The sequence below is a fragment of the Buteo buteo genome, chromosome 23, assembly GCF_964188355.1.
Source record: "Buteo buteo chromosome 23, bButBut1.hap1.1, whole genome shotgun sequence".
Lineage (NCBI taxonomy): Eukaryota > Metazoa > Chordata > Aves > Accipitriformes > Accipitridae > Buteo > Buteo buteo.
Window position 1 is genome coordinate 17,837,162 of NC_134193.1, and position 27,271 is coordinate 17,864,432.

General features: G+C 48.5%; 1 protein-coding gene across 4 annotated transcripts in view; it reads left to right on the plus strand.

Annotated features, from left to right (window-relative positions):
* The window catches only part of FUBP3 (far upstream element binding protein 3), a 41,080-nt gene extending 23,067 nt beyond the window's left edge, over nt 1-18,013 (plus strand). For 2 of the 4 annotated variants that reach the window (XM_075056091.1, XM_075056092.1), the window contains exons 10-20: nt 1,187-1,291; nt 1,685-1,787; nt 2,453-2,553; nt 3,825-3,966; nt 8,735-8,895; nt 9,768-9,841; nt 10,346-10,422; nt 12,760-12,828; nt 14,560-14,631; nt 15,367-15,494; nt 16,640-18,013. In XM_075056091.1, the coding sequence (XP_074912192.1) occupies nt 1,187-1,291; nt 1,685-1,787; nt 2,453-2,553; nt 3,825-3,966; nt 8,735-8,895; nt 9,768-9,841; nt 10,346-10,422; nt 12,760-12,828; nt 14,560-14,631; nt 15,367-15,494; nt 16,640-16,648 (1,041 nt within the window). In that variant the 3' untranslated portion in view covers nt 16,649-18,013. The remainder of the gene's footprint in view (nt 1-1,186; nt 1,292-1,684; nt 1,788-2,452; nt 2,554-3,824; nt 3,967-8,734; nt 8,896-9,767; nt 9,842-10,345; nt 10,423-12,759; nt 12,829-14,559; nt 14,632-15,366; nt 15,495-16,639) is intronic. The other 2 variants (XM_075056093.1, XM_075056094.1) reach the window with 2 other exon arrangements.
* Nucleotides 18,014-27,271: the final 9,258 nt, after the last annotated feature.

The window sequence follows — 27,271 nt, forward strand, 5'->3', positions numbered from 1 at the left end:
TGGGCTTTTAGATTTAAATTTTTTTTTCCCCAAATTCTTATACTTATTGTGGAGGCATAGATATGCAAAAGAGTTCAGTGGCAGTCTTGCTACTTTTAACCCAATCATACTTTCAGTGCTGCTACTTCCCAGGTGGTGGCTTCTGCCTTGCAAGATTTGCTGTTGTTGTATCTTCCATGCCATAAATCATGCCAAGCAATCATGGAGACTGCATAGGCTGCAAGATCTTTGAGGCACTTAGAAAAGTTGAGCACGCTTAGAAAGCACTTAAGGAGCTGGATGAATCCTTAGGTTTGGTGGGATTCTCTGGATGCTGCAACAGTGTTTCTTAACTCTCTCAAACCCCTATGAAATTTCCATTGCTCTTATTTCTGTCTTGGCATCTCTGAAATGTCTTGAGTTGTTTCTTTCTGTAAAAAATACCACAGGGGCATGGAAAATACATAAAAATGTGAAAGGAGTCAGATTCACCAGTGTCCCTCAAACTTGGAAATAGCACCAAAATGTCAAAGGCTTAACTGGTAATATTTAGAAACAAAGGCTTTGGTTTTGACATGTAGGCTTTTTTTTAATGGTGACTACTATTGGCTTATTTCCAAGGTACACTTTTACTAGCTTGTGAATGGCCTTGAGGGCTGAAAGTAGGTAGGAAGAATATTCATTTGTCTCAGAAAATGTCTTGCTGGATTGCTGCAGACTTGGGCTTAATTTTTCTGAGTGTCAATAAGCTCACTACTGCCCACCTGCCTCCTTAGTATGTGCTCTCTAGCTCTTAGTGGACATGATCTCTGATATGCTACCATAGCTTCTACCTTACTATATTGGCTTCAGTTCTATCCAATAGGAAAGGGCCTTTGCTTCCTTAATTTAAAAATAAAACAACAACAAAAAAACCCCAAAGATATTTTCAAAGATAAAGGGCCTTTTTGAAAGACCGAAGGAAGCAATTGCATGCAAGAAACTGCCACCCTGCACATGTGGCAGGTTTTGTCATACATGGAAGGTACCATCAAGAACAGATCTCCATTGACTGTGGTAAAAGAAATTCTAAATCAGAATGCTGTTTCTGTTAAGCAGATGGAGATTGCTTTGCCTGAAGCCTGACTATTAGTCACTGTTGAGGCCCTAACACCAAGATGGCAAGCAGGATAATTTTAAGCTAACTGTAACTTCTTTCCCCATGTAGCAAGCAAGGGAAATGGTACTGGAGATCATCCGAGAGAAAGATCAGGCAGACTTCCGAGGCGTACGCAATGATTTCAGTTCTAGAATGGGAGGAGGCAGCATAGAGGTATGTTTTCTTCACGAGTACTCTGCTAACCTCCCTGTGGGATGGGTAGTGGGTGGAAGTCATCAAATTGCACATGTAACCTGTAAGCTTATTTTTAAATGCATTGTGTTCTGTTGCCAGAAGAGTGACTCTGGCTGCAAAGAAGAGGAGTTCTCATGGACTCCCAGATGGTGCTTTTCTAATTGTCTTTTTAAGCTGCATTCTTGTAGTGCAGAGTTCATTTAGCGGGGAAGGAATTTGTGGCCACATGTTTGTTTTTCTTAAGTGATATGGTTCTGTAGCCTGGAGCTGCCTAATGTGGCCTGTCCTTATAGTTAAGAGCATCTCCTTGTAAAATCAGAGTAATTTAGTCTAGTTCTCTGAGCTTTCATACTGCTTTGCCTTTCCCATCAGGTCTCTGTGCCCAGGTTTGCTGTTGGAATTGTGATAGGAAGAAATGGAGAAATGATCAAAAAGATTCAGAATGATGCTGGAGTTAGGATTCAATTTAAACCAGGTTTGTGTGAGGATGGAGAGACATTACTTTCTGACCAGTGTTCCAGTTTGCAATTGCTAATGTGAATCTGATCTGAGGTTACAGCAGCTAGGCTTTCTTAATTTAAAGGTGCATTGTGTCTCTTTCTGAAACCCATTTAAATATGATGTGCTGCTTCCTCCTGCACTTTCTGGTTTTCAGAGAGTAAGATATACAGCTCATTTGCAAACATTAGATGTCACAACAGTCATGTCTTGAGTGGTGATTGTATGGATAAACAAAATAACAATAACAAAGAAACTTTTATTTCCTGTTAAAGAATTCTCCTTCAGGACATTAAAGCCTTTGGGGATCAGGAGTTGATTAATTCTAAGTAACTTTCTCTGGGTCCTTGGCTGTCTGATCACCTATCAAAGCTGCCTTTGTCCTCTTAAAATCATATCAGTCTTTTTCATGGCTTTTTGACATTTGAAAGTGTTGCCTTTTGAATGTTGTTCCCTCTGCAATGTGGGTTGGGTTTTGTCTTCTTTCAGCCCATGGAAGAGGGGCTGAAGGTGGAGGGAAGAGGTAGCTCTTGGGGTAGTTATGTGAAAATGCTGCTAGCAATGGTGGTGCTAAAAGGAAGCTTTTGTTGGCGGGTGGATGTTTTCTCCTTTTAATTTAGTCTTTGCCACCTCTCTTCACAGATGATGGGATTAGTTCTGAAAGAGTTGCACAGGTCATGGGGCTTCACGATAGGTGTCAACACGCAGCACACATCATCAGTGAGCTCATTCTCACAGCACAGGTGGGTTCTGGAGGCTCTTGGGAGGAAGGTGCTTAACATGGGAATGTAGTCTGCATGCATGCAGCTGTGTGGATGGATGCCGCCATCTGAAGAACAGTGTTAAATTTTGCCTCTGGTAGGCCACACATGCTGCTGCCCAGGACAGAGCTGCTAGGTTTGTTTTTTGTTTATTTGGTTTTTTTTTAATGAGCTATGGGAAGGTCTCCTATTCTCAAGCACTATTATGAGGCCTCATCATTATAGCTCCACGTTTACCCCCCATGTTTCGTTGTTCTTAAGTTATTTGGAAATGGTGACCTGGTGGAATGGAGTCCAGCAGTAGTGTGAGACAGTGACTGGAGCCTTTGCTCAGTAGGGCTGAGTAAAGCTTAGACAGCAGAGCATTAACAGTGCTCAGTGATGCCTCCTCTTCAGACTCCAGTCCTCTGGTCTAGTGGGAGGCAGGGGAAGGCAATGAATTCTTACATACGTGGTCACCGTGCTCCAAGACAGACACCAACATATTGCATTGCCCAAGAGCAAGTACAAAGATGAGTGAAGTAGTAGGGCAGACTCATGAAGGAGGTTGCATATCCCTTTGTATTATGACAAGTAAAGATGTTCAGCCTTTCCACACCAGATACCTGAGCGTAATTTGTCCATCAAGGGTAGGTCTTGATACCTCTTCTTGCCCCGAGATCTGGTTTGAATACTTGATTTCATAATTCTTTTAATAATCCACTTAAACTTTGAGGTCTGTGATGATAGTCTCTGACTGCCCATGGCCTTTGCTTTTGGAGAAATTGGTTACCCAAAATAGGTATGTCCTTTAAGTGTCTTTGAACTTAAAAGCTTCCTTTGGAAGTTTTGGAAAATGTGCATTTCAGCTGAGTAATTCGAGCAGTTCTTTAAAGAATGACACTTGAAAGGGTTTGGAAGCAACTTCTGTGTGTGTCAGTGCCAAGATCTATTGGTTGCCCTAAGGAAAGCCCCCATCACAAACTAAAAGTCCTTTAGTAGTTGATGCTTGTTTATAGGTTTATTTCAGCAGATGTAAAGGCATGCATTTAAAAAATATAAATATCTTCCTGAGTCAGGAAGGCAACTGTAACCTATGTTATTTGGCATTTCTTTAAAGTGCTTCAAAATCTTGAATGTGAAACTGAAGTCCAAGAATATCTTAATTCAATGCCATTGATTATAATGCAGTCTAACTTACCTTGCTTTATTTTGGTTTTAACGTGCATTGGGGCCAGCAAAAAAACACTGATACAATTTTTTTGCCTTCCAAGGAACGAGATGGCTTTGGAAGCTTGGCTGTTGCCCGAGGAAGAGGTCGTGGCCGTGGGGACTGGAGTGTTGGAACACCTGGGGGCATGCAGGAAATAACCTACACAGTGCCAGCCGATAAGTGTGGTCTTGTTATAGGCAAAGGTAGGTCTGGTGACACTAAATACTAGAGCTTGCAATCTTTTTCCCTTGGGATGGTCGCATTCTTCCTGCCTGACAGTGTGAGGCTTTGGAGTTTTCTGTAATTGCAGGTATTTAGTGGCCGGTGAATGCAGCATAGGAATAAGCTATAAGCGCTTGTGGTTGTTTTCTTTGTGGTGCTCTCACTCATAATTGTACTCTCCAGGCCCTTGTTCACAATCTCTAAGAGAGGCTCTTCATGCAGAGCTGTCAAGTAAGCTTGTTATAACAAGCAGCTGGCTGAGAAAAGGCAGGTTCATTTGTGGATTCTTTTTATACAGAATTCGTTTAAAGGACAGTTTATCAGGGACAAGCAGAACAGTCATTTCGTCATGCTGGATTTCTGTGAGTGCCATGTGATAAAATGGAAGGTCTCTGAACGTGGTAATAACAGTAGCTGCTTCCAGCCACGTACCTGAAGTGTCTGATGAATAAAGTGAAGCAGCAGGATTTGTCTGTATCTGAGTCTGTCACAGAGCAGACTGGTGCACCTTGTCTCGCTCAGACGAGCACATTCACTGCCATGGAGGCCCCTTGGCTGCCTTAGCTGTTGAATCTCTCCATGCTTAGGAGATGGACAAGGAGTCACCTGGCCTTCCTCTCAAGAACCAGTACAACCCCAAGACAGTTAGGAAACCAGAGCATCAACAGCAGTCTCAATTTATCATAGAGCACGAGCTACGCTTCGGGTAATGGCAGTACTTAGATTAGAGCCAGGAGTAGGAGAGCTCTACCACTCTGAATTGTTGCGATGCTTCTGAGTTAATACACTGACGTATCAAAGGAGTTGTATTTAATTTTTCTATCTGCTTATTTCAGAAAGAATGACATGTGCCTTAACTAGTATTTAAGTAATCACAGTTGGCTTTTAGCCTCAGGAGAGGTGAGGTGAATAGAATAGGAACAGATTAGCTACAACGGTAAAGGAGGCAGAGTCTCAAGGGCATTGTGCCATATTTCATATTTGACATTTAGTTTCCTGCCATACTGTTGGGCAGGAGTGAGCCTGTGATGAAATGTATTGTGACCTCTTTCCCCTGCTGCATCTCACTTGTTCCCTTCCATGTGTCTGGCCCCTGTAGCACCCTGAACTCCTGCCTTGCTGGATGACAAGGGACACAGATATGGGACACGGGCATGTCAGCAGTATATCTGCAATCATTTTCAGATGTTGTTCTTTGCTGTAAACCTGTTCACAAACCTGAAAACTTTTTTCAATATGAAAAAACACCTGCTCTCCCCATTATGCAGAAATTGCAGAGTGATTGTGCTTGATCTCACTGAACAGTCCAATTGGGCAAAAGATCAAGCAAAGCAAATATTAAGCTCACAAGTGAGAGTTATATGTATGGAAAAATCAAATTATAATGAAACTTTATTGCTGTATCCATTAGTCATCCTTAATAAAGGATCAGAAAAGGTCACTTGTTGTTCAGCAGTGCACTGAAGTGGAGCATTTGTGACTACAGAGAGCACTGTGTGCTGAAAAGATAAATGCAGGTAGTGGAGTTGGATGTCCTAGCATTCAAGTGCAAGGCCTGGCACAGGCTCACTGTGGGGGTGAAGGGTAGCTTTTTACCTTTGTTTCCACAACAGCAAAATAGAGATTCTTACCCAGCCAGATCAGAAGCTTTCTGGAGTGACTAATTACTAGTTGTATGGTGATTTGAGTGCTTGTAGCTTTGTAATACCACCTTGTAATCGGTGTTCTTACAGTGCCTATGCTCTTAGTCTATTGCAGCCTTCATTTTTTGTCAAGTGAGTGATGGCTGTAGCATTGCCTTTTGGGGCCTGGGCCAGAATGGATGTACTACACTTTCCATATGTTGATGCAAGACACCCGATTCTTATTTCCTCTCCCACTGCCTGTGGGGCAGCGTAGGGGAGAGAGGACATTAGTGGGGTTTTCTTAACAGTGACCGACTGTAAAACCTTTGCTCCCCCCTTTTAGTTTCTGAGCAGTTCCCAGCTTTTTTTCTTTTTTTTTTTTTTCTTTCTTCCCCTCCACAACTTCCCCCCGCCAGTGATACAGGACTTGGCTGTTAGCCTGCTCTGTAAAATCTGACTGAGTCCTCTGGGCTCATGTAGCTTGGTCTCTGAGGTTAGCACCCGAGCAATGGGTATCTTGGGCTGCTAGGTGTAGCGTTATGTGATGTGGCCAGGTAACTGCTGCGGTGCTTCCAGCTCCATGTCACCACTTGAGAAGGGGGGAAAAGAGGGAGATGAGGAAGTTTCTCAGCTCAATTTCTGCAGTGTATATGACAGAAGGTCTAGGGCCCTTTTCTTGTGGGCGTCATTTCTCAGCTTGGGAGCGTGAGCCTTTTTGAGCTGATAAGAAGTGCTCGGCTCCCTGCAAATCCTGTGTGTAGCTTTTTCCTCTAGAGGGTGGGTAGGTGCAGCTTTTCTTTTCTGAAAGACTCGAGGAAGGGTGGAGACGAGCGCCATACACATGTCAAGCACTTTTTCTGTTTGGTGGTTCTTGGAAACAAACCGCAGCCTCTCTGGGCCCCCGCTGGATTTCCATGATAAATACAGCAATATTGACAGATAACGTGGCTGGCCTGGCTCTTGTCAGCTCTGCCTTTTAGCAGGTTTGATTAATTGCTTTACAATTTCACGTCCAGCTGGGGGGCCACTCTTGGATCACTTCTGCCCCCCATCAGGTAGAAGAATGGAGCCGGCTGCTGAATGCGTCTATAGACAGCCACCATGTGCTGAGCGGGTCACCTCATTATGGGGGAAGATGGACTCCTTCCGGCACCATGCAGCATCATGTTGACTGCGTCATTTCATTTGCATGCTCTGGAGGCTGAATTGGGATCGCTTGGGTGGGAGGGAGCACTTTGGTGTGTACCGGACTGGAGGGTAAGGAGGAGAAGGGCACCAAGTCCTGGTACAGGGGTAGGAGCTTGCAGCCTCTGACCAAACGTGGAGAGCCCACTAACTTGATCCTGCAGTGTGGTCTAGGAGGGAGCTGATACGGAAACAGTCCCAGCAACTGCCAACTTGGTGCTGAATGCTAAATGGGGAAATGATTTGAAATCTATATTCTCCTTGTTTCCAGTTTGAGAAAGCTTTAATTTTTAATCCCCTTTTGGAAAGAGAAACCTAGCCTGCTGTGCAAGTAGCAACCTATGGTTATGCCTCTGTCGCTCAGTAAAGAAGTTCTCCCACTCCTTCATGATCCAAATTGTGTTGGCTGAAAGGGTCCTCTGTTTTTGTTAAGCAGATGAAATGGCTGTTGATTCAGATCTCACCTCAGTATGTAAAAACCAGAGCTTCAAACAAGTCTGCATCAGACAAAAGTGTTACATAGAAAAAACTTCTTGGTTTTGAAACTTCATCTTACCGCTTTCCCATGCTTGACTGAAAATAAGTGTCTTGGCTTTTGGCTGCACAGTACAATCGCTGTTGTCTGCCCAGGGATGTGACACGATTATCTTTTGTTAAATGCATCTTCAAAAATTCATTTAGAAAGAGTTAGTTGCCCTTTGGCAACTTTTCCTCCTCCCTTCCCCAAGAAGGCTTTAAGATGTTAAAAAGGTCACGAGTCCATTACAATGAAATGAACAAGTGTCTGCAACATCCACAGTTTGTTTTGAAGTTGTGCTGGATGTATAGAGATGGAAATGCAAGCAAAATTGAGATTATTTTTGGAGACTCTTTTTTTCATTAAAACCAAACAAAAATCTCCGCTTAGTTTCCTTTGCAATCTTTCCTGCTTGCTGAATGTCCTTTTGGCTGGTGATCTTTGGTTTGTGATTTAAAAGTTGTAAAATCCTTTCCTTCCACACACCCTTTAATTTCTCCAGTTGAGTGGAGCTGGTCTGTAAGTTGTGTGAGCTTCCAAAAGAAGAATTGAACCATTGTAACATTGGCTGAGGCTTTTGTTAAGCAAATTTCATTAAGAGACGGGGACCTAGCAGGTCTTCAGGAAATCAGATCTACTTTGACTGGCTCTGCCGCATCTTGTTCGAAGCACTCCAGTGCTCTAGTGTATCCAGATGGCAAACTAGCCAGATATGTTCACTGCATGCACAACTAACTCTGAAATAGCAGAGGACTGCCTGGAATCCTGCACTGGTGCAGTTGTGCGGAGGGATGCATATGCTGCAGCGTGAATAGGAAGTGCGGTAAGCAGAGGTTTCTTTAAGGGAATAAGCTATCGAACAGCACATGATTGTGAGAAAGCTTAAGCTTTGCTTTTAAGCTACAAGGTATGTGGCTGGTGGCTTTTTGCCTTAGTGGAATGAAATGTCTAGTGATGGGGGAAAAAAAGCCTCATGGAAGAAAGAGCGAGTATGTTTCAGTTGCAGGTGACTTTCTTTTCTTGAGGATTGTGAACAGCTGTGCAAAACCACCAGAATTCCATCAGTACAGTTTTTGCATCTGTTTTGTCAAAGCGTGTCCCAGCCATGCCGCATTTTGTTGCGAGCCTAGCAATGCGCACATAGGGGGACTGTGTGTATTCTTAAAATGGCACCATCCATGACCCCAAAAAACCATTGCAGTAGCTCACAGTTTCAGGTCATACTTATGAGGTAGCATAAAGGAGCAACATGAGCTCAGGTACTGTGGGGTTTTTTATGCTGTTGCCATCTTCAGCCCGCCTCCCTTGATGCACACAGAAGGTAGTTGAAACTATATTCCATTACCAGAACCTGACTTTGTTATGCTTTTATGAAAAAGATACTGAATATCCCTTCTTCTGTCTTGGTTTTCTTTTCTTCAGGTGGTGAGAACATCAAGAGTATAAATCAGCAGTCAGGAGCCCATGTTGAGCTCCAGAGAAACCCACCTCCGAACACAGACCCGGGTGTACGAATATTCACTATCAGAGGAGTTCCCCAGCAAATTGAACTCGCTAGACATCTCATAGATGAGAAAGTTGGTGTAAGTTCCATCTCTGTTGATCTTGGTCTGTCTCTTTCAGACGTGATGTTTTCACTCTTAGGTACGTGTCGGCCTGGACTTACAGGATGGCACAGAATACACACGCTTACGTTATTCAGCTTCAAAACCATTTGCCTGTTAGCAGCTGTCTTGAACTTTGATGGCCCTCCAGCACCCATTGGACTAATTTTTGCTGTGGTCCCAGAAGGATCTGACTGTTTGCTGACATAATCATGGGTAGTGTGCAGCTGTATGAGAGGGAAGAACAGCAATAATAAGGTATGAGAAGGCTGTCAAAGGAGATTTTTTTTTTTTTTTGAAGGGAAGACAATAGCGTCACTGCGTGAGAATGACACAATCCTGGCGTCATCATACTGAAAGTAACACTCAACTCCTTGCTCCAGTAAATCCAGGATGACTTTTGCCTTCCACTTAATGCAGTGCTGTGGTATTGAAGCTTAATAATGTCAGGCTGGAGTACTACTGAAGGGGGAGACTTGGGTAAAAGAAAGTACGGAAAATACTGAACTGGGGCGTGGTAAAGCTGAAAAGCAACCTTTATGCTGAATTGCCTGAGAGGAGAAGGCTTGATACCAACCTCAGGACCTAAGCTATTCAAAGGAAAACTTGCAACTGTGCCATAGTCCCTTTAGCCCCTTTGTGGGCTGACTGGAGTTGCTTTTGAAGCTGGGCTCCTGGAGTGTGCTGACAGTCCTGAGAACTTCATCCTTGGAGAATCAGTCACTTCTTTCAGGTGCTGGGGTTTAGTGGAACATGTCCCAGGCTGTCTTCTCCCCTTTCTTACTGCTTATACTAGCTGACTCCACCCTGTGCTTAGAGCTGGCATTAAATATTTGTGGATTCTGTGACAGGGTACCAGCATGGGTGGACCTGGAGGATTTGGTCAAAGTCCGTTCAGCCAAGCACCCGCTACACCTCATCAAAAGTAAGCTTCTCCATCTCATCACGGACGGGCTGTGGGGAATGCCTGGGAGCTATAAAAGCACTGGGAGAAGGGTGGAGGGCCCTGAAGCGGTGGTGTGCAAGTGGAGCCTTTTAAAGATTGAGCATTCAGAAGCAAGAAGCAAGTGAGATTAATCCTTTAAGCTTGACTACAGGAAGGATTTTATCTATTATAAACAAGGTAGGTATTGGCGTCTCCAGAATTTCTGTCTCTAGTGCAGTAAGAGCATGGAAAGAAGCCTGAACTGCATACAGCACAAGGAGTGCTGTTCAGTGTGATGTACCTTTGTCTTGGCTTCATGAACAGACCAATATCAAGACAGTTAGCAGTCACACCTACACAGCGTTTCCTTTTGTTCCCACATTCACCTGTTTGCTCAGCAGCTGCTGGCTATAAGTAACAGTTTCGCTTCTGTGGGTAACTTCATGTATATGGCCTGTTAAGTATTTTATTGTCTACTTCAGCATGCCTTTTTGTCCTCTGCAGTGGTCCTCAGGCGTTCATGACGCAGGGTTGGGGCAGTACCTACCAGACGTGGCAGCAGCCTGGACAGCAAGTCCCAAGTAAGTGTCTACGACCTGGGTTGGAGAAGGGTTGGTATATTCCCTTTGCAATTGCTGCTTTGTGCCTGCAAAACACAGGTTCACCCATGAGACCACTTCTGTGAAAACAGCAAAATAATTTCCTGAGCAGAAGAGGTGTGTGGAGACATGCTGTGGTGTTTGAGCTCAGAATAAGCTGAAGTCCACTGAAAACTGTGATGCTTTTTGTGCACTTAACTGCTTACTGCCTGTTTCTGTTCTCTTTGTGTAGAAACTTGGTCCTTGCTGTCTGTTCCTCTCTAACAAGAACATTTTTGCCTTAGGCTCTCTTCTGCCAGGATTCTCCAGGCAAGCACTTGCCAACCCCCCCTTCCCCCTAACAGGCATATCGTGTCTGGTGGCGAGCCCTCCCATCTCTTTGTTCTTGACCTTATCAGTTCTTGCTTATTTTCTTTTTTAAATGTTCCTTATGAGCTCTTCTCACTGCTCAACTCCCAGTCTGATGGAAAGACTGGGAAAGGAGATGCAGGAAATGGAGGAAAGGATAGGCAGAGCTCCTGTCCTGGTTCATCCACACTGACTGCAGTAGTGTCCTCTTGTCTCCTTTTGGGAGTTGGTGAGAACTGCTCAGCCTCCACAGTGCTAAATGCTCAGAATGAGGCCAGTGGAATAACCAGCTTTCAAATAAATAAAAACCCAAAAACGAGTGCATACATGTCCTTAGTCATCAGTTCAAAAACTGAACCCAGGTGACCCCTGCTGCTGGGCTTTCCACTTCAGGTCACCAGCACTGAGTCAGGCTGGCTGTTATTCTTCAAGGTTCGAAGTGTCATGGCTTCCTAACAGCCTGTTTAGTCAAAATGCAGCAGATTGAAATGGGGAGTCCCCCTTTTCAGAATAAGTGAAGTAGTAAATGCTATTGGTGACGTTGGTAACTGCACCATCCAGTGTCTTCAACAGCCAGATTAATGGTTTGCCCTAAACAGAGCAGATTCGTAGTCTGCTTGATAATCTCAGAGCTCATGTGTTGGGCAGTAATATCCAAAAGACACTTTTCAATCACAATTTTTCAGGAAATACGAGGTTTTTTAATGGCCTAGTCTCATGAAAACTGAAGCTAAGCACCAAAAAGTGTGTGTGGGGGGGTAATTTTAAAGGGGTTTAATGACAGATGCCTTTCAGTGCTAAGGCTGAATTAGCAATGAAGTAGAATATTCAGTATAAATTCTCACTCCTTGAGGTGCCTGAGGTAGAAGAAACATTGGAGGAGCAATGCCTGCAATTGTACTTGTGATTCCCTGTAACATTTTAATGTTTATGAAATTGTGCATATATGAAATTTGGAAATCCTCAGTGCTGCTTTGTTAACTTAGTGCACTTCTAAAACGTGTGCTACAGTAGGACATAGGAACCCTGCATGGGAAGTGTGTGTTAAACTAAAAAAAAAGCCTCTGCAAGGGTCCTGCTCCTTAGCAAATTACAGTCTAAAAATCATGACTTTTCCTTTGAGCTCTAGGGACTTACAGAAGGTCAATAGTTGTTCTATATTCAGTACAGCAAAATGCAATGGTGGGCTTGGAAGGACTCTTTTTTTTGTACAGGAATGGAACGGTATGGTACTGAAGAAGAGTATTTTCCCATAAGCTTGCTTTACAGGAAAAATTGTTATTCCAGTCCTTTCCTGTGCACCTTCAAGAGCACTGGACTTCCCTGAGCTTTGGGAAGCAGAGCAGTTGATGCAGCAGGGAAAGTTCTACCAAAAAAAATGTAATTTTCATCTTCTCATAAAGCCTTCGAATAAATGTTTACAAAATATGCATTGCTATTTGCCTTGCAAGGTGCCTTTAGAAGCTCACTTTAGTAACTTACCTTCTTTCTCACCTCCCTGAAACATCCTCTTTGTCTTGCCCACCAGCCACTAGGGAAAAACAAAATCTCCCTTCCTGCAACATATAGTCATGTCTCAAGCTTGCACCTCCTGGCTTTGGAGCCTGGTATAAGAAGCACAGACTCTTTCAATCCCCCGATTACTGATAGTGCAGCTTGTATCCCAACGATGACTGCTTTGCAGTGAGTTTGTCAGGTTTCTGGTGGCTCCCAAGACCAGAGAAACATCCTGCCTTGCCCTTGTCCTTTCCCTGTATGGGTTAGTACCACAGTGCCATGTTTGGGGGGCAGATGTTTTATTTCTGCTGTTGAACCTGATGGAAAATGTTGGCTCTCTAGTTCCATGTCTACTTAGGATCCTCCATGTTCCTGTTTGTAGCCAGGCATACTGAAGGCAGTCTTGGTAAGGAGAGAGGACAGACAAGATAATGCTGTGCTTTAAGCAGCCTTCACCGCTTTCTTCTGCTGCAGATCACAATGGTACCCAGTCAGGCCAGGTGGAGTTCACCAAGGCGTGGGAGGATTATTATAAGAAACTAGGTAAATACTTGCTTTTGCACTTTAAGTTTTAATTTGAAAACAGTCTTGTGAAGGGTCCCTTCCCTGAGTGCTGCAGCCTGTTCGTTCACAGCTCTGCTAGCCCTGTCAAAGAGACGGCCGAGTCGTTCTCTGAGCAGGCTTCCTAGGGACAGACTCGAGAGTGCCCTCCTTTTGGGAGGAGTGGCAGACCCCCACCCCCTACACATGTATTTAGATTTTAATTACTTCCCCCATCTTAAATAAATTAACTGGCTGGGGAAACATTTTGCTGTGAAATGCATTTAGCTGCGTGTCCTTTCAGCCTGCTGCGGACTGTAATTCTCCTAGAAGAAAAGGCATTGAAGGAGGTCCTTTGTTGGCATTAGCAGGTGGACAGTTGAGGCAGCCTTGACCTCTGCCAGAAAAGGTCCTGACTTGTAGCGTTGGTCAAGTCTTTTAACCCGCTTTTATGCCCCTGGACAGGACACTGCTGCCCTGTTCCCTCCACCCACTTCACACTTGCAGTGTATTATTTTCCCCCTTCCCCCCACTTCAAAGCCCCCCTTCGGCCGGCGTCGCAAGGCAGGGCTGTACATGGAGCGCAGGCGGTTGGATGGGCTGGGAAGAGCTCTCCTCCACGCGTGTGTCCTGTCCTTGCCTGCTGTCCCTGTGTGTAGTGGCTCGTGCTCAGCGCTCACACTCTCGCTGCGCCTGCCTCTCTCTGCAGTTTTCTAGTTGCTGTGTTTTCTGTTCAGGGCTTTTTTTTTTTTGTTTGCTGTGTGTCTCGCTGAGGGCTCTTTGCTCTAATGTGACTAAGGGAAGTGTGGGCATCCCGCCTCTGCACCCAGATGGCTGGACTCTCCCCTGCAATAGCACGTAGATGTGCTGGATGAAGATGTCTTAGTGCTTCAGAGTCTGGGCTAGGTGAAGACCAAGGGTTTGGGGCCTGCGAGGTCTCTCTCAGTGCAGGCATTGGCACCGCTTATCTTGGTGGGGAGTCTGGAGACCGTGCCGCGGAGCCAGTCGTGGCTGTTAGGAGGGTGTTGTGGATGCCTCTCTGGATGATGCGTGGGGTGTATTGCTGAGGGCAGGTGGAGCTGGCTGTGCTTTGTGCGGGGCTCATGGCTCCCTTCGGGCCTGAGGACTTTGCAGCCAGTAGCAGTTTGGCTACCCCAGAGCTGTGCGCTGGGGCAGATGGTACGCTGGAGGCTCGTGTTTGGGCACGTTGTACAGACAGGCGTTGCCCACTGAGGCTCCTTCAGGTGGGCTCCGCTGATGAGAGTGGGGGTGAAGGATGCAGACCCCTGAAAACCAAGTGAGGTGACTCAAAACATGGCCATTTCCTTGGCAGCTCCGTGGCTGCAGGTCGAGGCGGCAGGTCTCAGTTCCGTCAGACATTTCAACCCTCCATCCCTGTGCTAGGTGTGAGTGGACTGACAGCCTAGGGTGGTTGATGTGCAAACTGAGCAGCTCCCAGCTTATGTGTTTTGGCTTGAGCAGGTCTCAGCAGGGGGGAGACTTGGCTTAATACCCTTTAACAGGGCACAGGTGAGGTGAAATCAGGAACTTGAGCTTTTCCTCAGCTTTCCCTGAACTGAAGATGCCGAACACTGTAGAAAGGTGGAAGCTGAAGTGTGAAGTCTGGGCAACTGAGGTAGATTCAGGGCCTGTCTAGCGGAAAGGTAAATGTCACTGGCTGGAAACTGTCACCTGTTCCATACTGACGTGCCCCTTGTTGTCATCTTTGCACAGGCCAACAGAGCCAGCAGCAGAACAGCCATCCCGATTACAGCAAAGCATGGGAGGAGTATTTCAAAAAACAGAGTGAGTGAAACAGGGTTATTGGAGATGAATCAAGTCTTGTTACAAAGAGAGTTAACTCTAATCCGATAACTTGCATCTCCATCCCCTGCCGTTATTAGCTTCCAGTCCTCTACAAAACCCCTTTGGTCCTCTCCTGTTGGTGATGGTGCATGTAGTTCTCCCACTGAAAGCTCTCAGTTGTGCTGTCTGCTGTTGTGCCTCAGGAGAGGTGCTCCCATTGAACCACGGTCCACAGTAGACCTCCTGTCCATGCTTGCAGTTGGCCTGTCTGGGGGAAACATAGCGCATAACAAGAACTGATGCTAACAAAAACCAGAAAGCTGAAGCTGGGTTGTTGAGAGGGTAGGAGAGCTTTGCACACATGGAAAAACATGAGCCTGGCTTTCTCCATTCCGTTAAGAAGCGCATGATGCCAACTTCTCGATTTGCTTTTGACACCGTGCTGCTGGAGCCTTTGGGCTGGGGATGAAGGGTGCAGGCTGTCAAACTGTGTCCCTGCAGCTGCGGGAACAGTCTCTTAATGCTTTCTGGCTGCTGTCGGCTTGTCACTTGCAAGCCAGCTCAAAGCCTGTCCTGTCGTATCCAAACAGCAGATAGCTGGTGTCGCTCTTTCAGATGTCTGCAGCTCTTGGAAGGGGGCTGGCTCTTCTTTAAGCTTTACAAAAGGAGATCCTAAGCCTGGGCTTGGTCTTAACTGAATTGCTCATCTCTCCCTTTTCCCTTCTTTTCCTCCAGGTCATGCTGCCAGTGCTGCTTCTCAGGCAAGTTCCCAACCGGACTACACGATGGCTTGGGCAGAGTATTACAGACAGCAGGCCGCCTACTACGGGCAGACTCTAGGGCAGGCTCAGGCCCACAGCCAGGTCCGTATTCACGTTCCCTGAACCCCACTGCTCATTCCCTTGGGGAACTGGGTACGTTGGCCTTGCCCTGGTGTGGAGACTCTGCTTTGTGTTCACACAGTAAAGCAGAGATATCTTGTGGCTGAGGAAGCAATCACGGAATTGTTGTTTCAACATCAGAGTCTTATTTCCCTGATGAGAGGTTTTTTGGGAGAGAACTGAGAGCTTATTTATTTCTCCGGGGGACCTTTCCTTGTAACCCCCAGGCTGTTTTGTGGCTTTGGGGAATGAAAGTAAAAGAAACAATGGAGCCAGGCTGGCAAGGTAGCACAACACCGGCACATCATGCAGTCCAGGACTGTGTGTGTAGGCTTTGCCTTTTCTCTTGCAAGCTTTGTGCTGCGATAGGAGGTGTGTGCTTGCCTGGGGAGGGACCACCCTCTCCTGAAAGGGAGCGGAAAACTGTTGAAAAATAATTTGGATTAACCAGCTGCCGAGTAAAATCGCGCCTCACCTTTCACTCAAACCACCAGAGGGTTGTGTGGGATTTATCCTGATGGTACCCACAGGGCTTTCCTGAGCGTCGGGTTTGCAGAGCGAATGTCTTGGTATTTGGCAAAAAGTACGTGCAAAGTACACGCACGCCTCTGTGATCGGACGCTTCTCCCCACTGAATTGCGTTTTTACTCTGGCTCCTCGGAGCAGAAGCTGGTCTGGATGCAGGCGGCGCGGGGAGCCAGCACCGTCCTCAGGCAGCCGCAGCCTCCCCGCTGCTGCTCTCTGGCACTGCCGAGGTCGAGCGGGGCGAGCCGGGTGCAGGAATCGGCGCTTGCCGCGGGCGCTGGCCAAGTGTGACCTAGAAGCGGTGATAAAAGGGAGTTCTCTTCATTCCTCTCTCAAAGTCTGGCCCTCTAGAGAAGAGAGATCTTGTTCGATAAGAGGCATGAACTCCTGGAAGGAGAGCTCGGGGATAGCAGGCGTTAGGGCAGAGATCTCTTCGATAGCGGCTTGAAGCATCGTTTGAGGTATATATCCTGCTCGGCTGGAATGGGGAATGAGAGACCTGTCTGTGTTGGGGGAGGAGGGCTTGACAGCATTACGAATTTGCTGCCGCTGAGTAACTTTTTTTTTTTTCCCTCCCCCTCTCTCTCTCTCTGTCTCTCTAGGAGCAGTAGAACAAGGTCCTCGTGGCAATTTTTTTTTCTTGGAATCATTGTGGAAGAAAACCTTTTTGTAACAGAGGTTTCTAGATTTGCAACATTTTGATGAAGACTTTTCTGTTTGTTTGTGAAACACTAGTTGTAGGATAATCTATACTGAACTTTTCTAAGAATCAGGAACAATTAGTAATGTACTAAACTTATGGACATGCTGGTAATTTTGTTTCCAAATTTGTAAAAAAAATCTCCGGGATTCTTTTTGGAGAGAAGCCAGAGAATTTGCAGGCACCAAAACGCACCCCAGAGCTGTGACATTTCAACATGTGGTTTTTTGTGTGTTTTTTCCTTTTAATTTTCGATCTTTTCTGTTGCAACAGAAAGAGTGGCTTGGAAGTCTTAGGTGGTATGTAACAAATCCTAAAAAGAAAAAAAATTTTAAACAGTATTTAAATATTCTTAAATATGTAAATTCATTAAATGTTTTACTTCTAATTTCTTGTATCTTGGCTGTCTTTGATTCTATTGCATTTTTTAAAAACTGAACTATGATATGTATTGTAATTAATTATGTGAATTCTGTATTGAGACAGTTACTGTTTTGCTGTCAGGCAAGTTATGGGCGGGGGGGGCATTTTGTAGGGTTTGTATAATTTCTAGAGTCTAAAGGGGTAATATAAAAACGTGTTAATTTTTTTAGCAATACATTTTTTCATGTCTCCATTGCTAGTTGCATTTATGTATCTAAGACCTCCAAGCTTGTTTAAAAAAAAAAAAAAAAACAAACAAAAAAAAAGAAAAAAACTTTCCTCTATGCTCTCAGAAATATAAATACTGTTATTTTTAATATTAAAATGAATCTGCTATTAGTACCTTTAACAAACACTGTGGAACATAAAACCATATAAAAGGTAGTAACTATTTTTTAATTCCAAGGTGTTTTTTGCTTTTTCATTTCTTTTAAATATTTTCTTATCTAATATTTGTCAAATTACCTAGAGAAATAAATGAATCTAGTATTAACCACAGTATGCGCTAAATAATTTTGATTTAATAAAAGGGATAATATGATTTCCAATGTTTACTGTAGTGTTTCTTGTACAGATAACAGTGTATTTTTAAAGGAAAAACGGAATTGAAGCTATTTTTTCTTGCATTTTTAATTGCCCTGCGGGACATTCCGTTTTGAAATGTACTGAAGTTACTGTTCTTGGGTTCTTTCCTTATTTTTCCTTATGCTTGAAATGTCTAACTATAAAGAAACGCAATTGGATAATGTTGAGCATGGTGTTTAAAAAAAAAAGTGTTCTTTTTATTTGACTGACAGTTGCATTTTACACTCTATATAATAAAATTTCCACAAGATGTCTTGTGGGTGAAGTATTTCCAGTCTGTTTTACTCAATTTGCTCGCTCTCCGCTTGCCGAGGTCCCCGCGCAGCGAGCTGGCAGCCCGCAGACCCCCGGCTCCTCTCGCCTTCGTGCTCGCACTGTGTTGCCTGAGTAGTTTGGGATGATCAGCTTGAGCCTTAATTCTAGTGAAACTCTATTAATGTCATGTCAAAGTGTCTCTTGGCAGCGTGACACTGAGGATTTCCATAATAAGGTGCTGTAACTGTAGCTGTTCAGGCCAGAAGGATCTGTTTTAATACAGGGAAGTTTTCTGTAAGCCAGAGGGGCATGGATCTACAACTGTATGAACGTTTTATTGCTTGTCAAGCAGGTGGCAGCTCCTGGGTTTAATACCCTGAACTTGTTGCTCTTCCACAACTTAGTCTTTGCGGCTCAATCTGACCAGGACTCGCCCTCCATCCTGCACCGTTCCTGCAAATGGGATCGCTGGAGCAGCACTGGCCCAGGGCAGGAGGGAGATGCGGAGGGACGCGGCTCTGGCCGTTCTCATCTATTAGATATGTTACGGGGCGGTAACTTTTAGTTGTAGCCAGGCCAAGTTTGGGGAGAGCTGTAGCCCCTTTGGAGATCCCTTTCTTGTAAAAATGTGAGGTTTGTGCTCTTCCAACCTAAAATAGCTCCATCCACTGCTCCCCAGCCAGCTGTAGGGGAGTTACGGACGGGGGAAGGGAGGGAGGAAAGATCCCATCTGCAAAGCAGGGAGCGGGAGGCATGTTGAGAGCCGGAAGAAAAGGAGATGTAGCATCTCTAAATATACCTCCAGAGAATCAAGAGAGACATTGAAAGATGGGATAGTAAAAGCCACTTGGAAAGAGGGGAGAGGGGGGAAAAAATGGCTAGAGGAGGGCATAAAGGCTGCTGATGGGAATTGGGAGCGGGCATTACCGAGAAGACTTCCTTCTAATTCATCTTCCAAGCTCTGTGCCAAAACAGCATTTGGCATGGTTCACAGGGAGCAATTGTGTGATAATGAACCCTAAGGTGTCCCTTAATTGAAGACTGAGTATTACAGATTGTGCCAATAGTCGTAAATGGCACAGGATTGTGGGAGGATGCATTTTCTTAAATGTATCTGTAAGTACAGATTAGTGAGTCTCCCCAGTGAAATACCCATACTATAAATTATGGAAATATCTCTTTCTGATGCAACCTTTTATTGAGGGGGTGGGGCAGCAAAAGAAATAGTTTGCAAGCCTTTGAAATTTGGCCTGTCATTAAGATGGTGCCTGCAAAGCTGGGTTTTCATCAGCAGTCTGGTGTCCTGGAAGGCTAAAGTGCTTGAAACGTTCCCAAGTTCAGCAATTTGTTTTCCATTATTGCTGCCTGCTCGGGGCGGAGGGGCCGCAGCCATTAAACTTCTTTCTGTTGTGAGTCCACGACGGGCTGGAGAGGGGCAGGGCAGGAGGCGAAGAGACGCCTTGGCACCTCGCGAGGGGCTGGTGACCTCCAGGTTCCTCCAAACCGCGCTCCAGCCCTGCTGCTGTCCTGGTCTCCGGCTGTCTGGGGGTCCTGGGAATTGGTGTGATGTTCAATCCCACCCCGGGGCTGGCCAGGGCACCTTGCGTTTCGCTCCGGAGTCTGTAGGCAGCTCCTCGTGTCTCCTGGCTCAGGTGTGTTGTGCAGCCCAGAAGCCACTGTGGTGCCTTCAAGCCAAGTCTGTGGCCTCCCAAGAGACGAACCCAGTCTCCTGCTCAGCTCTGGGCAAGTTTAATCCCCAAATAAAGCGGATTAAGCACTGACTGCATTAGTTTTTGCGGTAGGGAGGGTTCTCAGGTCCTCAGGACGCTGTGTAGGAGCTGGCACGTGGGGCATGGTTGGGGCTTTGGGGTCCGTGAACAGCAGTGGGGACAGCACAGCCTTTTCCTCCTTACAGGGGACCGGTGCCTGGCACGGGGCTATGCCCGGGTGTTAATTCTGGGGGACAGCCAGGAGCTCCAACGAGGAGACCTTCCGTTTGGGGAACGCTCTGCCTCTGGAACGCGGCATTTGGGGATGGAGGAACCGGAGTTAAAGGCCATCCCAGGTAAGAGCCCTGGCAGGAGGTCTCCGGTCCTGGCTTCTTGGCTCCTGCTCTTACAAATCATGTTCCTTCAAGCACGATCCCTTTCCCGAGGTCTCGGCTCAGGCACACGATGGCTTCGCTCCCTCCGCGTGAATCCATCGCAGTTCTATTCAGTGGCGCATCTTTCACGGGAGGGCGCAGGCGTCTCGGCCCCGTGTCCTGCGGGACTGCCCGGGCCGTGCGGCACCCACCCCGCTCTTCAGGCACAGAGGCTTATTTCTAAGTAGAAACTTACTGTGGTCCTTCTGCAAACCATTTCTGAGCAGCAGCCTGAAAAAGCATGTCCCTAAAGCATCTCGTTGGGTTCACGATGACCCCGATGCTCTCCTGTGCTCTATATTTGGTGTGCCTGAACAGGCAAAGGCTCCTTTGGGAGCAGAGGGGAGACTTTAAGATAGTCTAAAATACTTTCTTTAATTTTGCATGATTTGAGAACAAGCTACATTATGGACATTGCGAGTTAAACCGAAATGATTATTGAAAGAGACAAGCAGACATGGGACTTTTTTTTTTTTTTTTCCCCAAGTATTAAATATTTAATTGCATTAGAGCAACAGTATATTTACAGTAAGCTGGGTGGGTGACGGGCGGCGTGGTCAGAGGGAGAGCTTGTGGTATTTAACGTGAAGCTTTTTGACGCGACATGGATGTTCGCGAGGTTCCACCTGCGCTGCTGCTTCTCCTGCAAACCCACTTAGTTCATCTCAGTCTCGGGGGGATTCTCAGGGCTGTTGGTGTTTGCAGGGTTGTGACGTGAGGCGAGGAATTGGGATCTTGTGGTGACACGTTGTTCTTGTGCAGATAAAGGTGTCAGTGTATGCTGTCAAGCAGCACACGGGTGCTTTATTCCGTGTAAGGAGCTGTGTAGCCTTCGTTTGGCTGGTTTGGAAGTTTTTTCCTGGTTTTGCTGTGAGCAGCAGCGGTGCAGGGTGCCCATCACAGACAGGGCATTTCTCTGCCCTCTTAGGGCTGGAAAAGACCCAAAGGGAATTTTCTACAACTTTTCACGCTGGAAATCGGCAGAAACCAGAGTTATGTGATGTGAAGATGAGTTGAAATAGCCACAGCTCCCTGGTCCGGTGGCAAGAGGGGACAGCAGCCCTGGAGCCGAGGGCAGCGAGCGAGTGGGCACTGAGCGCCCATCCTTGTCTCGGCAGCACCTCGGCGGGTGCTGGGGACGGAGAGGGATGGTGGGGAGGGACCAGCCACCCCTGGGACAAGGGGGACAGGGCAGCAGGTGCCCAGGGCCACCCCTGCCACCTCCCTCCAGGTCTGGGGCACCAGGTTCAAGGCAGGTGACCCAAAAGAGCATCTCTGGGGTTGACATGGGGGCAGGTACTAACAGCCCTCCCCAGATTATCTTCCCACCCTGCCCCTTATCACTTGAGGAAATCCTATTTCAAGGCCGCTATAAAGAAGCCTCTGATCTTTGTAGATGCTGGCTCGCTCCCCTTTAATCCTGGCCAGGCCGGGGTGCAGGTGCTGCGGTCCCGGGGGATTAGATGGTCCCTTCCCTTTGTGCGAGCCGTCACTCACCGGCGGCCGTGCCCCGGTGAGCCGCACCGACCGGCAGGGCTCCTTGTTTGGGCCATTCACCGGGGAATATTAAACTTCGCCGCCGTGGAGTCATTACATGGGGAGGCAGGGGCCGCCGCTCTGTTTGTTTTGGAGAGAATAGGGCCGGCAAAGGGCAGGAGCCGCGGGAGGGCTCGTCTCTCCCGCCTGCCTCCTCGGCCCTGCGCCCGGGGTCACCTGCCTGCGAGGCGACCCCACTCCTGGCACCCATCCCTGCCCTCAGCGTGCCTGGGCTCATCCATCCCCTCGTCCCCTGGCTCTGGGGACGCTGCCCAGCCGCCGTCCAGGGAGGCTGTGGCTGGACGCTCGGATCCTGGTCCTGCCCAACCTTAGCTGCCATCTCCCGAGGCCGGCTCCTGCAATCCCCCCGTTGCAGCCAGACCGTGGGTACAGCAACCGCTGGAGCGTCCCCGGCTCTCGTGGGGAGCAGAGACCCTCTGGGGAGCAGGAGGGAGCGGTGGGGCTCACACACACACATGCCCTCTCCTCTTGGGCAGCTCGCCCTGCCCTGGGCGCTGGCCCTCTCCATGCTGGTGTCTTGGTGCAGTTGCCAATGTGGGTCCCAGTCCGGCAGCTGGAGCTGCAGGAGAGATGGTGGTGGGATGCGGGAAAGATGGTGATGGGATGCGGGAAAGATGGTGGTGGGATGCAGGAGAGATGGTGATGGGATGCAGGAGAGATGGTGATGGGATGCGGGAAAGATGGTGATGGGATGCGGGAAAGATGGTGATGGGATGCGGGAAAGATGGTGGTGGGATGCGGGAAAGATGGTGGTGGGATGCGGGAAAGATGGTGGTGGGATGCGGGAAAGATGGTGGTGGGATGCGGGAAAGATGGTGGTGCGATGCAGGAGACATGGTGGTAGGATGCAGGAAAGATGGTGGTAGGATGCAACTGGCCCATCCCCAGGTCACTGCCAGAGGGGAAGAAAAGGTGCAGAGATTTTCCTGTTTCTGCAGTCCAAATCCCCCCTCGCTCCCTCCTGCTCCGTGCTGTCAGGGAGGAGCCTCTAACGGTGGGGAGCACCTTTGGCATCCAGCCTGGATGCAGAGCCCACGCAGATGAGGGCAAGCAAGTGTGGGCTGTGCCTGGCCCCAGAGCCTGGCCCTGGCTTCACCAGGACCCCTGGGACCACCCAGCTGCTTCGAGGATGTTGAACCCCCCCGGTGCCTCCTTCAGCCCCAGCCAACTTATTTGGTCATGGGCAGAAAAGCCATCGCGAGGTTATTTTACACTCAGTGTTTCCCAGCAGCTCAGCGAGGGCCCCGCGGTGCTGGGGCTGCCTCGGCAGGCGTTGACACCCAGCTGCCCCATGCCACTGGCCCCACTTGCCAAGCCGCAGCGCCACGGAGAGGGCTGAGGAGTTACCGCCGTGATTTGCCACAATCATGTTTCATTTCGAGGCCGCCTGAGCCCCACGAAGCAGTCGGACACAGCTGGGAAGGTGATATTTTTTTTCCTCCCCTGTTTGCTTTTGTGTGCCGTGACCCCTTTGCCAAAATAATCCTGGAAATGCTACTTAAAAAGAAGGAAGGGGAAAAAAAAAAAGGGCAAGAAAGCAAGCGAGAATGGAGGGGAGAGCACTCAGCATCTCTGCTCAGCTCCGCAGCCTCCCGCAGAGTGAAATGGAGGCAAATAATGCCCTAAAGCTCCTTTTCCGAGCAGTACAATCAGCCCGCCTGGTTCGGAGGGGCTGCAGCGCTCTGCGCCGGAGCGCTCGCCGGGAGGGTCATGGCTTCACCGCACCAAACCCCTCCCTGCCCAGAGCTGCTGGGCACCCACCGAGGGGCTGGCACCACTCAGGGGCACCCCGAACCCTCCCCGCTGCTCCTGGCCCCCTCGGTGGAGAGCAGGGACAGACAGGCGGTTTGGAGGGGGACGAGGGTCCGTTCAGCTCCATCCCATGGATGTGGCACCTTGAGGACGACCGCTCTCCTCTTTTTTTGCCCCTGGGGAGGTGGGAGCGCATCCTCCGTGCCACCCACCTGCGTGTGCCCTGTGTTGGCACACGGAGGGAAGATGCTGGGGGCTGCCTGGGAGCAAGAGGTGCACCCATGGGGACCCCTCCTCGGTGCCCCAGGCCAGTTGCAGCCCCATCGGCATATGATGAAGCAACCCAAGCAATGGGGCAGGGGTGCTGCGTTGACCCCAGTGTGTGGGTGGAGGCGCAGGGGGGGTCTCGCCCTATGGGGAAGGACATGGGGACCAGCGAAGGACCCCGTACTGGGGACGAGGGGCAGCCAGCCCACCAGAACCCCCCAGCCCAGGCTTACCCTGGGCATCGCCTCCATCCCTCCTCGCCTCCTGCTCCGGGGGCAGCCGGCGGCGGTGGGAGCGCTCCCGGGCGCAGGTAACATTTGGGCACATTCCCATAACCGAGTGCCGCCAACTGCTGCGGCGGCAGGGCCGGAGCCCCCTCTCCAGCGCCGCTGTTTGCTTTGCAGCCTCCTTAGCCCCTATTGAGGCTTTTCAGCTCCGGCCCCTTCAGGGGGTTTAAGTAGGTAAAACCTGAGGAAGAGGCTATTTTCCTCCCTCCCTTTTGAGCCCTGCCTTGTGCCCAAAAGGCCCCCTTGTTTCACGCGTGCCAGTCACCTGGCTGGGCCCCCAGCCCCTTTCTCTCTCAGCCTCCCCTTTCTTTCTCCTTTCTCTCTTTTGACTTTTCCAGGAGCCCTCGCTCTCCAAACGAGCTTCAGATTGGATCCAGATTGAGGTCCCTTTGTCTTTCAAGGGTTGTACTAAGCTAATTAAATGTGATCCCAACAAATAAACGCAGATCTCCCCATTACATTCAGGCCTGCCTTTCAGGCAGCACCGGGCGGCCCCTCGCCCCCGCCCGCTGCGCACAGGGTCCCCCTCATTGAGTCCCGGCCATTGAAAGCACTGCCAGGATTTCTTTTGTGCCGGGGGTCTCCGAGCCCTTTTTCCATCAGAAAAGACCCCCAAACAGCAGCTCGGCCTTTGTGAGTTTGCAAGCAAACGGCAAAGAAAAGCCCCCTGAATGCTTTAATAAATGACACATTTAGCAACTTCGAGGCGCCTGGCTCCTGCGGCAGCCGCAGGGGTGCAATGATCCCTCCTGCCCCCCTCTTCCCTCCGGCTCCCGGGGCATTTGCAGCCCGTGGAGGTGCGGGGGATGCGGCCAAAGCAGCTGACCGCCTCGGCTCCCAGCCCGGCTCTCGCCGCCGTTCCCCCTTCCCTCGGCTCTCGGCGGGGCGCACGGGGCAGGTGATGGGCTCGGCCCGTCCGCGCCGCGCCGGCCCCGGGCACCAGGACGCCGGGCAGCGGGCAGGGCGCAGCGGGGCGGCCGGGACGAGGAGCTTTTTTCTTCGGACCGCGCGTGCCCCTTCGCCTGGCGTTAGCGCCGGCAAATCCTAAATCGTCTTTAATGACACACACCACCCCCCCACACCACCCCGGATCGGGGGCTGCGCTGGACTTTTCTCAGCTCAACTAATATCTTTTTAATGACTTTGGGAGGGGGCAGAACCCGGCTCTGCCCTAGAGCCTGGATTGCTCCAAACAGATGTTGGGGCAGAGGGAGGGGGATGCTCTTCCCTGCCAGGGACTTTCTTCTAGAGTTCAAACGAGAGGGGAGCTTTCAATCACCGCTAAAAATGTATTTCTCCCCATTGAACAATGGGCTCCTTTCTGCGCCCGGGGGGACTCGGCTGCGATCGCGTTTCTGCTGCCGGGGAGGAGAAACCTCCGGTTTTAGGGCAGGAAAACTCAGCTGCGAAAGGGGCTCTTCCCTGCGCCGGGTATTTCGTATCCCGTCTGCCTTCCCCCCCCTTACAGAAGAAAATAATAATAATAATAATAATAATAATAATAATAATAATAATAATAATAATAATTTCTTTTTAAAAGATCGTAATAACGCAGAAATAATCATCATTTCGCGGCTGCAGCCGTTGCCCCGCCGCGCCCAGGAGCCGCCCGGAGATTTTTTGCGGTAAAGCCGGGCAGTTTGCAGGCTCCGAGAAACGAATATCGGCTGCCACCGGCCCGGGGCAGCGGCGGCTCCGCTCCCCTTGCGCGCCCGCGGAGGCAGCGCCCGGGCCGGCTCCATCCCCCGCGCGTCCGTCAGCGGCGGCCCCACAAGAGTTAAATTTTAAAGCAAATCAAATTCCCATTGGCCACTGTATATTATCTCAGCAGTCTTCATTTGATACCTCTTTAATACAGAAAGGAGCTTTTCAAACCCCTTTTCTCTCTTTTCTCCCCGCCACTCTTTAAGAGCAATAAATGTTCAACTGCAATAACTATAAATCAATCTCCGCTCTGTTCAAATCCTATTCATGCGAAGGGCTGGAAGAGGGGCGAGAGCTCCCCCCTCCCCCCCGCCCCCCAAAAAGCAGCTGCTGGGCTCTAATCTCCTTTCTTGCACTGTCATTCACCCTCATTTTTCCTCCATCACCCCATCCCTGCAATCTTTTCTTGTTTTGCTTTTCTTTTCTCTCTTTGCTGCATTATGATCCCATGTCTCCCCTCATCAGACCCCAACCTTGTCCAGATCCTGACCATCCCCTTGTAGGCTGTGAAAGAAAAGAAGAGTCCATGGATGTCAAATTGGTCTCAAAAAGACCATGAAAGATTGATTTGCTCCACTTTTCTTCTGCCTGACATTATTTCTGAGGGTCCTGAATGGGAAACCAGAAAGTCTGGGACTGGAATAAAGATGTTCTCTCTGTAAGGGGGAGACGGGGGGGAAAAATGCCCATTTACTCCTGGCCCATCAACCCTGCAAAACAGAGCAAAAGAAAAGAGGACTGTGGCTATTCAAAGTCAGACCAATATGTACACCTCCCAACAATATGCCAATATACTGAGGGCTTCTCTATTAACACCCATGAATATTAAAGTGCTCACTAAACGCTCAGAAGGAACTTTGGGAATATACACATGAAAATACAAGCAGCATTGTGCGGGGCTCAGAACAATGGGGCGGCGATAATGGCCCTTCTCTATTAACAGCCATGAATATTAAACTTGTTTCCTCTTAAATGTTAAAAAGGAGGGATAGCTGCGATATTAAAAAAGAGAAACGAGGAGGGGGGGGACACACACACCAAAGCACCTTCCTAGGACCGGGAAGAAGCTTTGGGAAACAGCTGGGGATATTTAAAACCACGCAGAAAATGGAAGGATTTTTTTTTTTCCCACCTTTTTCCATCACCCCCCCTCCGAGCCCCCCGCACCCCCGAGCCCCCCGCAGCCGGGACCGGGGCTGCAGCGCAGCCCGCACGGGAGCTGCGGGGTTTTTAAGAATTATTTTTTTATTTTGTCCCGGGATAACTTGAGGGTTGATGTGTTTCCTGGGGAAAAAGAAAAAAAAAAAAAAAAAAAAAAGAAGCAATCCGAGGGGATCGTTTGCCTCGGCGGCCGGAGGAAGACGTGTGTTGTGTGTTGCTTTCCACCTGATGCGTTATATTTAGCAAAGCTGAAATATTCACACGCCACGGCGGCTGACGGCTCCTATAGTCAAAGTCCAGAAAAACAAAATAAACTTATTTTTCCGCATATTAAAACCCAAACCAAACCCTGGCAGGTTATTAACCTCCCCTTTCTAGGGCAGCGCTGCCTCTCGCCGGG